The 13271-nt window shown below is 42.5% G+C and overlaps 1 protein-coding gene across 2 annotated transcripts in view; it reads left to right on the forward strand.

Moving 5' to 3' along the window:
* SERBP1 (SERPINE1 mRNA binding protein 1) overlaps positions 1–13271 on the forward strand; it is a 204204-nt gene that overhangs the window by 73014 nt on the left and 117919 nt on the right. Inside the window, exons 3-4 of one of the 2 annotated variants that reach the window (XM_078668857.1) lie at positions 9390–9533; positions 9637–9708. In XM_078668857.1, coding sequence (XP_078524983.1) covers positions 9390–9533; positions 9637–9708 — 216 coding nt within the window. Of the gene's footprint in view, positions 1–9389; positions 9534–9621; positions 9709–13271 lie in introns of both variants that reach the window. The other variant, XM_078668859.1, reaches the window with a different exon arrangement.

A 13271-nucleotide genomic window follows, 5' to 3' on the forward strand; every position in this document is an offset into this window, starting at 1 on the left:
GCACTAACAATGATGGTAATGATAATGGTGTAAGCATAACCCCTGATATTTTAGCTTCACTTATAAAAAATCTAGAAGCTTCTTTGACAACTAAATTGGAGGAGCTTATCAAACCATTAACGAGTAAGATAGATAACCTAGCAAAGGAAGTGACAAGGCTGGGTGGTCTGTTATCAGTAAAGAATGGTGTTTCCTCTAGTGGAAGTGTACACTCTGGGGGGAATGGCAGAGAACCTGCGAAAATTAATGATATATGTAATAAGGCAAGGGGGAATGCTGCTGTTGCAGTGGTTACTGGTTCTGAAACTTCGATTCGCCCAGACACCCCTGCGGCAGCGGCTCCTTTAATATCATCTACAAAGCAAACAAATAGTAGAGCGCCTAGACCCCCGAGGTACAATCGCTATCTTAATCTACCTCCAGATTGTGCTCCGTTTGTTGCTGTATTAACTAATGTGCCTCCTTGCGGGACACACCCGGCATCACCTTTTGATGAATCCCAATCCTCTTTGAAAAACAAGACTGTGTCTTGGCTCAACAAAAATTGTGGGTTCCCTGTGTCATACTCGGAACAAATTATGACAGTATGACGTGTAAATTGGGTAGGGCCATCAAAAAAGACTGGGGTAGGGGACTGTATAGTCGTAAATTTTAAACACCCCCAGCACGTGGCAACTATCCTTTTGAGAGCTTCTGCATTGGTATATAACACGAATAGTATTTGTGTACGTCCCTTGGGATATTTTTATGCCCATCTGTGTAAACCTACATCACAACAGAACTTAACCAGGCGGGGGCTTGAACCTTACACTCCTGTGCAGGAGTCTCAGTTCCTTTATAATGTTACTAATGTTACTAATCCTTGTGGATCTGGTGGGCCCATTAGAACTCATAATAGGAGTTCAAGTAACGGCCACTATCATCATGGGTTGAATATAAATACACAGAATAGATTCGAAATGTTATCTGGTCTTGAGCAGTGTGACTGACTGGGGGCACCTGCGGCTCAGATTATTAGGGCTTCAGGTGAACCTACAAATTTTTTGAATCCGGTGGGTAGAACTTCAGGAATCCTTGCTGTCTCCTGGAATATTGCTGGTCTTGCGGCCAAAATGTCTGATGCAAACTGGGTCACTTACATCAAGCAGTTTTCTATCATCTGTCTTCAAGAGACCTGGGAGCTGGGCTGTAATCTGTTTTTAGAAGGGTATAGGGCCTTCTTTGTGCCGGCCCTGCCTTCTGTGCGGGGTAGGCCCAAGGGGGGACTTGTAGTCTTTGTCTCCATACTGATTCCGTGTGCAGTACGGAGATTGGTAGCCCAGCATACAGGGGTCATGGGACTAATTCTTTCTGGTGGCAATGTTCTTGTGGGACTGGTGAATTTTTACAATGCTGCTCTTGATAGTGCAGGTCCGAAGCATATCCATGTTCTTAATTCCTTTGTCTCTAGTTTTATGGAAAAAATGGGCCATAACCTCTTGATTATGGGGGATTTTAATCTGCATCCATGTGTCGATCCATTGCACAAATGTTTACCGGAAATGATCTGTGCGCGCGCAGATTGTCTGCATATGGAGCATACCTTGGAGGGGGAAATGTGTAATGACCTAATGAATGACCTTGACCTCTCTTTGGCTATGTCTCTAAAAGATCCTGCATACTGTTTTGATATCCCTACTTTTAAGGGACATGGTAGGGGCACCTTCATTGACCATATTCTTGTCTCGAGAACTATGCAAACTTTTGTAGACTCTTTTTGTATCCTCCCTAGTGAATTTAGTGACCATAATCCTGTCACAATCTGTCTGAACTGTCCATGGGGGAAAAGTGGTCCCAAAAACACTGTTCAAGGAAGTCTGGGCACAACAGATGGGAGGAGGCGGCTAAAATGGTCAATTGACTCAGCGGATGCACTCTATAAAAACATCTCTGAAGGGTGTGCAGAGTACATTGACGTTTGTATTAACGGGGGAGTTGAACCTAATTTGGTTCTAGAGGCTTATCAAAATATAGCGGAGAAGGTGTCAGTGTTCCTATCTGTTCCTAATAAAACTTACACAAAAGTCGGGCCGAGATGGTTTAGCCATGATTGCACTGTAGCTGCTCGCAAGCTGAGGCTTGCTTTGTCAGCTTCCCCGAGGGATCGGGAGGTTGTAAAACTCTGTAGAAAGGAATATAAGGCTATTACCATCTCCCGTAAGGAGCTATTGAAGAAAGAGGCGTGGGAGGAATTGCTTGACCCCTCTACTTTGAATAGCAGTACTAAATTCTGGGCTTTGGTTAAAAAACCTTTCTTGACCGAGGACCCCGGTGACGGAATTACTTGCTGTATAACCAAAGAGGAATGGGAAGGCCATTTTAAAAGTCTGTATTACTCTGAAAACGCTAGATCTATGATAGATACCCCCTGTGACAGGGTTAGCCCTATTATTTTTTACGAAAGCGAGGTTTTGGCAGCCATAATGGGCCTCACTGCCAATAAAGCGCCAGGGCCTGATGGAATACCCCCTGATCTTTACAGGTCTGATCCAGCTTTCTGGGCTCCCATTCTGGTCGCCGTATTTAATGCAGCGGCCACTGTGGGATGTCCAGATTCTTGGGGACTATCAACTATAGTTCCTGTATTCAAGAAGGGAGATAGGGGAAGTCCACTTTGCTATCGTCCCATATCCCTAATTGATTCATTGGTAAAGATCATGGGGAGAGTTATACTCCAACGCTTAATAAGTTGGTCGAATGAGAATCACATTCTGACAATCTCTCAATATGGCTTTTGTGAGGGGCGCTCAACCATAACGCAGTGTCTCAATCTGTTCCTTATTCTGAATAAATATACTGTCGTTCAGAAGGGAGTAATTCATCTTGCCTTCATGGATCTCTCCTCAGCCTTTGACTGTGTCAACAGGGTGAGGCTGTGGAGGACCATGAAGGAGAAGGGAATAGATGGGGGAATTGTGGAGTTCCTTGCGGATCTGCACAATGAAACAAGAGCCAATGTGAGGTATTCTTCGTCTGGGGAAACCACGGGTTGTTTTCCAATTAATAAAGGTGTACGTCAGGGGTGCATTATGGCCCCATATCTTTTTAATTTTTATATAAATGACCTGGAGGCTGAACTACAGGAGATAAAATCTGATTGTCCAAGGGCGGGTGCGAGGGGTATTCCTCTGCTTTTATATGCCGATGATGCGGTCTTAATCTCACGAACAGAATTAGGTCTTCAGGCACTTTTGAATGGTTTTAATAAATTTGTCTGATAGGGACCTCACGGTCAACAATACAAAATCTTTCATAATGCATGTTGGCCGTCAACCAAAGAAGAAGTTCAATTTTAAATTGAATGATGTTTCGATACCCATCACCCAGTCGTTTTCCTACCTGGGGGTCTTATTTGATACGAAGATGTGTTGGGCCCCACATCTGGCCAAGAAAAAGGGGGATATGTCCAGGGTAAATGCTTCTATCTTCAACTTTGCTTCTAAATTGGGCAAAAAGCCAATTGTGGCCATGATGAAATTATATAACGCTAAATCCATAGCCACTGCAGTATACGGAAGTGAGATATGGGGCTACACAAATTGTGACCAACTTCAAATAGTAGAAAATAAATTTTTAAAGCGTCTGTTGTGTGTCCCTGGGAGCACACCAAATTTAGCTGTTCATGAACTTGGCTGCTTGCATTTATCGGACATAGTTGGACTAAAACCGTTGTTGTGCTGGGTAAAACTGTGGTTAAGTGATGCAATCCCTCTGACCCACTTGATAGTGGAGGATCTCTTATCGCTTGACCACGCAATGCGAGTGCCCTGGCTTAAATATCTGAAATCTCAATTTTTGAAGCTTGGCCGAGTGAACTTGTTTGATAACCCGGGGGATATAGTTAAGGGTGATGTTGCTGCAATTAAGAGTGCTTTTTTCCTGAACCGTAATGCTGTAAGAGATGAAGTTGAGCTCTTGAAACCTAATGTTAGAACGTACATCATGTTGAGTACTTGTAATTCAATGGAATTGTATCTAACTTGCTCCTTCACCACCCATGAAAAATTTTTGCTGACCCGTTTCAGGTTTAACATCTTTCATCAGCTTTTAATTAGACCCAAGACGGACATTTTTAAGAAACCAGCAGCACCCTGTGGCTGCGACGGGAAGTCTCCACAGGATATGCTGCATTTTATATTTTTATGTACATTTTATGAATATCCCCGAAAGCGGTATTTGGTTACCCTTTTAAAGAAATTACATTTTAACCAAATTAGACCCGCCCTTATGTATTTACAGTTGTTGCATCCTGATAGTGTTCTTCAGGTGTTAGAATTTTTAAAACTGACCATGAGACTAAGAAATTGTTTGGATGAGTAAATGTGCATTAACTGCAGTTTATGGCACTATCGCACTTTATTTCGTATATTCTGTATTTGGACATTACTTGCACTTTTTATTCTGATTCTGTCAATGCACTTGTTTTTATGATATATTTGAGTTGTATTAAAGATTGACTTTGTGATTGTGATGTTTTAATATGTTTTGTCTATTGTGTGTACTTTTATGGATTGCAATATATCCGAAATAAAGTCATTTTGAAAATTGAACTGACCTAATGCAAGAAGGCAAAGTTATTACAAATACCTCTATAAGATGTGCACCAGACACAGCTTCTAGAGCAATAAATACAGGGGTATTTTTGCGTAGACATGCATGGTTACGCATCTCTGGGTTTAAACCAGAAGTACAAGCCAGTATCTTAAACCAGCCATTTGACCAAGAACATCTTTTCGGTCCATCAGTTGATAGTGCACTAGAAAAGATGAAAAAAGATAGACACTGTAAAATCCATGGGAGCTTTACATACACAAGCCCATAGACCTTCTTTTCGTCGCTCCTCATACAGGGGCGCCTCTAAGGGTTTCCAAACTGACAATACCTCCCCTTCTTTTAAATCACCCAACCAAACCTCGCCTAATAAAGGATATTATAGAGGAGGTTATAGAGGAAACAACAATAAGGGTAGAGGAAACAACATTCGCAACACCTCTACTCCCAAACAGTGACTTCCCTTCCACCCCCCCCCCCCCCCCCCCCCCCCAGACCATTCCACTCCTGTCAGGGGGAGGTTACAACAGTTTCTACCTGTCTGGAACTCCCATCACCACAGACAGATGGGTAAGACAAATAATTCAGTCAGGTTATTGTCTGGAGCTCGCTTCCACTCCTCCAACAATACCACCCAGACAGTGTCCTATGTCACAGGAACACCTCATACTGCTAAGACAAGAGGTGGAATCTCTACTGCAAAAGAACACAATAGAACCAGTCCCAAAAGAACATCAGAACACAGGAGTTTATTCTCTATACTTTCTCATACACAGAAAGGACGGGTCCCTCAGACCTATTTTAGATCTAAGGCCCCTAAACCTGTACATCCAATCAGACCACGTTCATATGGTCACACTACAACAGGTTCTACCGTTGCTAAACAAGGGAGACTTCCTTGCTACATAAGATCTCAAGGACGCCTACTTCCACATTCCCATACATCAATCGCACAGAAAGTACCTAAGGTTCATTCTAGAAGGTCAACACTACCAATTCAAGGTACTCCCCTTTGGAGTAACTACAGCACCTCGAGTGTTCACAAAGTGTCTAGCAGTAGTAGCAGCACACTTAAGAAGGGACAACATTCATGTCTTCCCATAACTGGACGATTGGTTAATAAAATCCAAGTCATACAACCAATGTGTACAGCACACATCAAACAATATGTCTGCTACACAAAGTGGGATTCACAGTAAATCAAAAGAAATCCCATCCCAGTCTCAGTATCTGGGTGCTACAATGGATACCTCCAAAGCAATAGCGTACCCCAACCCAGCAAGAATGCAAACTATGCAGGATCTTATCAAAAGATTCCAACCACAACACTCACTACCGGCTCGAGTGTTTATGCAACTAATAGGAATGATGGCATCTTTCATTTTCATAGTGCCGTATGCAAGACTACAAATGCGCCCCATTCAAGAGTGCTTGGAAAGTCAGTGGAATCAGGCTCCGCAACAAATAACAGATCTGGTGGTGGTAGACGACCGGACACATCGCTCTCTGCAATGGTGGAACACCAAGAACCTTTGAGGGCCGGCCTTTTATAGAACCTGTTCCACAGATAATACTAACCACAGACGCATCTCTCACAGGATGGGGAGCACATTTACAAAATCACACAGTACAGGGTACATGGACAATGCAACAAAAACTACTCTACATAAATCTGGAGTTGCTAGCAATTTTTCTAGCTCTAAAATAGTTTCAGCATTACCTGTCAAAGCTGTACTAGTCCGGCCGGACAATATGACCGCAAGGAGGAACACTACATACAGCTCTCCCGGCTGGCACAGAGCATATGGAGATGCGCCATTCCTCAAAACATTTTTCTATTAGCAGAACATCTACCAGGAGTTCACAATCAAGTTGCAGATCTGTTAAGTCGTCAGACAACTTACACGAATGGGAACTTCATCAAGTTCTTCAGCCATTTTTTCAAGAGTGGGGTCATCCAGAGAGATCTGTTTGCTACAAACCACAACTCCAAATGCCCAAGCTTCGCCGCCAGATACCCACACCCATTATCCAAAGTCAATGCGGTATGGATGAACTGGTCAAATGTGCGTACGCTTTTCCACCTCTCCCACTAATTCCAGTAGTGGTTCACAAGCTACAGCAACATTCTCACACGGATTCTCATAGCACCAACGTGGGCAAGACCGCCTTGGTACACCACACTACTAGAGATGTCAGTAGTACCACATCGCAAACTAAAACTCTCTCCACATCTACTAACACAGAACCATGGAGAGATTATGCATCCAGACCCAATGCAGCTCAATCTATCGATTTGGCTCCTGAGGTCTTAGAATTTGGATATCTAAATTTACCACCTGATTGTATGAACGTCATGAGAGGCAAGACGCCCTACCACTAGAGCATGTTATGCAGCAAAGTGGAAAAGGTTTGTTGTATGTTGTACAAATAACATCAATCCCTTAGATGTTTCCATACAAAACATCATATGTTATCTGTTGCATTTGCAAAGATCTAACTTAGCGTATTCCTCAATCAGGTTACATCTTGCTGCTATAGCAACATAAAAACAGACATTTGTCATTGTTTAGAGTACCTGCAATAAAAGCGTTTATGGAGGGACTAAAAGAATAATTCTTACTAGAATTCCACCCTCTCCAGTGTGGAACTTGTTGTCCTCACAAGACTTATGGGTCCTCCATTCGAACATTACATAAGTTTGAATTGCAATTCCTTACATGGAAAGTTGCTATTTTAGTAGCTGTGACTTCACTTAGAAGAGTAAGCGAGTTACAAGCATTAACAATTCAAGAACCATTTATACAACTTCATCATAATAAAGTGGTTCTTAAAACCAATCCAAAGCTTCTGCCAAAGGTCATTTCACCTTTCCACCGCAATCAATCTATTGAGTTGCCAGTGTTTTTTCCCCCACCACAAACAGTGGCAGAAAGAGCTCTACATACATTAGATGTATAAAAAAAAAGCGCTTCTCTACTACATTGAAAGGACAAAACCTTTTCGTAAAACTAAACCACTGTTTGTGTCTTTTTCTCCTCCACATAAGGGAAATCCAATTTCAAAATCAGACATTGCAAGATGGATTGTTCAGTTCATTCAAATTTGTTATCAAAAAGCAAAACGCACTCTATCCATTCCCCCTAGGGCTCATTCTACCCGTAAATTAGGGGCATCTATGGCATTCCTAGGGAACATACCATTAGATCTATGTAAAGCAGCTACATGGTCTACTCGGCACACATTTACAGAACAGTACTGTGTAGATGTGCAGGCAAAACAACAAGCAAGTGTGGGTCACCCCCTTTTTGCAACCACCCCCTTTTTGCAACCACCCCCTTTTGTACCAGGCTGTACTCCAAACATTATTTCAAACTACTGAAATAGACACGGGTGGTCGCTGCTAAGGGAGAAATTGCTGTACAATCTATACAATAGTGTGTGGTCTGCAGCCCATATGCCTCGAACTGAAAATGCTACTTACCTGTATGCATCTGTTCTTGGCATGTAGGCTGCAGAACCACACATGCCCACCTGCCTCCCCGGCTACCGGTGTCTGTTACAGTATTATCTTATTTAGATACACAATACATGGTCATCTCTATATGTACTCATACAACTCCATCATTTGCCCAATGGCGAAAACAATCTGAAGATGGAGTCGATGCCCATGCGCACTACGGTCTTAGGGAGGAGTCATCCAACAGACAAAGAATCTTCCAAGATAACAACAAAGTGTAATCATCCGGGCCCACCACCAGATGGTGATCTAATGCAATAGTGTATGGTTCTGTAGTCCTACATGCTAAGAACCGATGCATACCGGTAAGTAGCATTTCCCTTTCCTCTATATGATAACATAGAAACGTTTCCAAGAAAAACAGTCAGTGTGGAGTTTGAAAACCTAAGGAAATTCTTTAAAATTGTACTGTTTGACAAAAACTATTTTACTTACCTGTTTACAGGAAATATTCCAGAGCAGTATCTAGGTATACTACTATGTAAAATGTAATCCAAAAAGTAACTTACCTCGTATTTTACTGAAAAGCCCATTCAAGTCGATGTACTGTATTTGCAAAGTATTGCATTACTCCGGAACCATTCTGTAAGTCAAAACAAAGTGCATATGCAATTACAATTTAAATTGTTTACAAACTGCATTACTACTGTAAAATATTTATCTCTTACCTGTGCCAGGTTTGCTTGGTTCTAGAAAATTAAATAACTAAAAATATTTCCATACAAAAACAATTGGTCTGCAGTTCTGAGTGTGTGAACTCATTTGCTGACTGCGTGTACAACAAATGCTTAACCCTGTCCTCTGATACTGCCTTACTGCTCCACCACACTACCACAACTAGAGAGGTGCTATCTAACTTTACCTCTGCCTAACCTCTGGTGTTCCACTGGACTCTGCACACTATATCTCACTTTGGTATAGTATATACAGAGCCAGCTTCCTACAGTTGGGTCAGTTATAGCTTTTATAAACCTGCTCATCTGCAAAAGGGGTTTCCTCTATTTACCATTCCTCCTACTCAGTAAGGCACACAGTGTCAAGTGGCATGTATGCCCTCTTGCAGGCTTCTGAGTTCTGTTTAGTACAGAAAACCATTGAACCTCAAACTTTATAATGGTAGCAGGGGTGGCCATTTGTTTTGCTCATAAACCTTTTTCTGTATCTGTTAAGACTCATTGTGCTTCCTAAACAACCATACATATTACATTGTATAAGATGGTTCAAATGTCTTTGTTTTGCCATTGAGTTAGTGTGTTGATTGATAACCTTTATTTTTAAGGCCTATTATTGACAGGCCCATTCGGGGGCGTGGTGGTCCTGGTGGCAGAGGACGTGGTGGTCGTGGGCGTGGATTGGGAAGAGGAGACGGCTTTGACTCCCGTGGTAAACGTGAATTTGACAGGCACAGTGGAAGTGACCGATCGTAAGTTTTGAAATCTATGTAGATGAATTTCCTGCAAATGTTCCCGTTTCTCTAGCCAAACACTGATTGTGTAACTCATTTTGGTTAGTTCTTCATATTTCAGTGGCCTTAAGCATGAGGACAAACGTGGTGGCAGCGGATCTCACAACTGGGGGACTGTGAAGGATGAAATCAGGTCAGAAATAACTTTTCTATGCATGCATGAAGAAATTACTTGAAGTTTCTTTTTGGGCTGAGCTCTTGTTCATGCCATTATGAACATAGAAAATGTCCTTTTCAATGTTGGCGGTATTTAATTGTTGCATTAAGAGAAACTAGATAAACAAGTGGGTCATGAGACATTACTTTTTTTTTTTTTCATTGGATGTTCTTAGTTCCCTTATGAAGAAAATGTAATCAGAGGCACACATTCAATATTGATGATTACTATTTTTATACAGCGGTATTGGATGTCAACAGGCTTTGTTTTTTCTTTACTGTGCATTAAAACTTGAGACTGATAAATTTCCAGTGTTTCATAATGCAAAGGTGTTTTTTTATAAACGAAAATTTTCGTTTATATTATTGGACAGCTCTCCTGCAACATATTGGTGTTTTACTTTTGCCGGATGTTGGCATGGACGAGTGCGTTAGTCCCTCAATATATGAAATATTAGGTGAGGAGGCCCGACGATGCCTGGTGCGTATAATAGAACCTAGCTATTATAAGAAGACAACATTTAAAATCATCCTGACTGCTTTCGATATCTGGAGTAAAGTAAAAAAAAGATCGGCCTACAATCAAATCTGAGTCATTATAGTTCTTTAAATAATTGCCCCTTATTACCGGATATTTTCCGAGATCATGTGATGGTCAGATGGCACCGGGGAGGTATGTGCCATTTGGGAGACTTAATACAAGGGAATCGGATAGCCTCGTTTTCATTCTTACAACAGAGATATAACTTAGTGCAAACTGAATTTTTTAAATATCTTCAGTTGCATAGCTTTGTAGAACAGAAAATAACTCCGTCAAGTCTCATACATAGAGTTAATGTTCTCAAAGCTATTCGATCAAGAGATCTACCAACTAATGATCAAAAATCTAGGGGATGATATATTGATTTGGGAGGACAAGTGGCAACGCAGATTAGCGGTGGACAAAATCGATATGGATAGGATAATTGAAGTTTCTATAAAATTGATTTAATGGCTCGCTAAAGAGTCAGCATTTTATGTCCATATTTGATCTATATTATACTCCCGCAAAACTAGCTAAATGGAATTATAACAGAGGAAATAAATGTAATCGATGTGGTGAAGTTGCTGCGGATGCTGTACACGTTTTTCAGTGCCCCAAACTGAATCAATTCATTAAGGATGTTGAATATTTTTTGAATGCTAGTTTGGGCATTTGGGTACAATTGTCAGCGGAATTGGTTATTTTTGGCCTGCAAGGAAATGCTGGGAGGGCTAGGACCGAAGCTGAGGAAGGGTTTATCTTTATATGTATGTCAATCTACCGGTTATGTATTACGACCCAATGGCTTGATACAGATCCACCAGTTTTTAATAACTGGCAGTCTAGACTACTCTCTTTATATCATTTGGAGACTGCGATGTACAAGTCAAAAGGCATGAGAAGAAAGATTAAGGGTCGCAAATTGCGGCTCCTGTATTAAAATGGATATGAATTTATGAATGTATTTATAGTGTATAAGAAGGGGCAAAGTTGTAATAAGGAATCGGGTAACTGGGTATTGATGTGACGGATCGCACTATGTATTGGGCTATTGTGTTTATGTGGCTGTCTGCTGACAAATTTCAATTAAAAAATATTAAAATAGTATAACCACCTTTTTTTATTAATCATTACTATTGTCATGATAGTTGAGAGAAAAGAACCTGGCTCATTCATTCACATAAACAGCCTTTGGCTAGTCTAGCGACCAAACTGTCATTCTGGATGAAGCATGAAATATTCTGGCATAGTTTCATGAGTAAGCGGAGTTCTTTGGACAAAAGTAGATTCTTGAATGCGTGAGGGGTTCAGACAGATCTCCGGGATATCCCAATATTGCGGTTACCAAAAAGAGAATCACAAAATTGCCCCTTTTGTGAAAATCAAGTACATTTTACAGAAGTGGCTCCAAAAAGTATACTTTAAAAAACAAAGCAAAACAAGCATTGAAAATGCAATAGGTCTCGCAATAGAAGAGTTTGACATTTTTCGTTTTTCAAATGGATGAGTGGCGTTGCGTGGATGAGTGGCGTTGCGTGGATGAGTGGCGTTGCGTGGATGAGTGGCGTTGCGTGGATGAGTGGCGTTGCGTGGGTGAGTGGCGTTGCGTGGGTGAGTGGCGTTGCGTGGGTGAGTGGCGTTGCGTGGGTGAGTGGCGTTGCGTGGGTGGGTGAGTGGCGTTGCGTGGGTGGGTGAGTGGCGTTGCGTGGGTGGGTGAGTGGCGTTGCGTGGGTGGGTGAGTGGCGTTGCGTGGGTGGGTGAGTGGCGTTGCGTGGGTGGGTGAGTGGCGTTGCGTGGGTGGGTGAGTGGCGTTGCGTGGGTGGGTGAGTGGCGTTGCGTGGGTGGGTGAGTGGCGTTGCGTGGGTGGGTGAGTGGCGTTGCGTGGTTGTATGTGTGGGTGGTTGTATGCGTGTATGGTGGTGGGGTAGGAAATTAAACAGCAATCGAGTTTTGCATGCGGTGACTGTTGCCATGTTTTCGCCGTGCCCTTGTTTATCCCCTTACCACATTTGCCCTGGAGTTTCGTTGGCTGTGCAATTTAATGATATCCCTGCCTGTCTTGGCCCCCGGTAGCAGGGAGGAGAGCGCGCCGGACCGGTCGCGTGGCACTGCTATGGACCCCCGTGTTATTCTTCGAGAGCAGCGCTGCTGATTGCCTCAGCAGACGTCCGGGTAATTATCTGCAGGTGGCGTTGCCTAAAGCGCTGCCATTATTATAAAAATATAGACCCATGACAACATATGAAAAAGCCAACACACAGCACGGTACTAATAAAACATAGTTGAAACACACTCACATGTGTGCGAGAGGCAGGCGATCATGTGGAGAAGCGTCCTCGGTTACAAACACCTCGTGTAACTAACAGCGGCAGCATTTTAAAACATTGTTTGCACTTTAAAACAAAGAGATTACGACAAACATATCTTTAGTTTAGAAGAAAGTGCCTGTATTTTAGCCCACCTTAACAGTACTACAACAGTGCGTTATAGAAGCCAAAGGAGGGTAGGGCTGGGGGAGAGTCAATGGCTGCAGCGCTACCCAGCATGAACCCAAACATCCCATGTACATTATAAACGCACCAAAGAAGACGCAGCCTTGGTTACAAACACCTCGTTTGACTAAGGCGAGAGGGGGAGGTGGGGGTGCAACTCTGTGTGGCTTGTGCTCTCCTGGCGCCTCTGGTCTGTTTACTGTTAACACATGGAATTCCAAAGCAATCATTAAGCCGGATGGCTCCGTCTATGTTGTGCACCACTGGCGCCTTTTGTCTGTTTCCAGCAGAGAGGAAGGAGCTGGAGAAGCAGGAAACTGAAAGTACGGCCGGCCACCGGCCAGCCATGAATGAACCCCTCGGTTGCCTGCACAAAAATACGGGCATCAGAAGCAAAAAAAAGACGCTGCGAGGCAAAGAGAGAAAGGGACGCGGGCTCATGTTTGTTTGAGGAAATCAGAGTTTAAAAACGAAAGGCACTAATCTCTTGCTCTTTAAGTTCTAGACATGGTCGTTTTTTATGTT

This window comes from Lissotriton helveticus, chromosome 1_2 (genome assembly GCF_964261635.1).
Source record: "Lissotriton helveticus chromosome 1_2, aLisHel1.1, whole genome shotgun sequence".
Classification (NCBI taxonomy): Eukaryota; Metazoa; Chordata; class Amphibia; order Caudata; family Salamandridae; genus Lissotriton; species Lissotriton helveticus.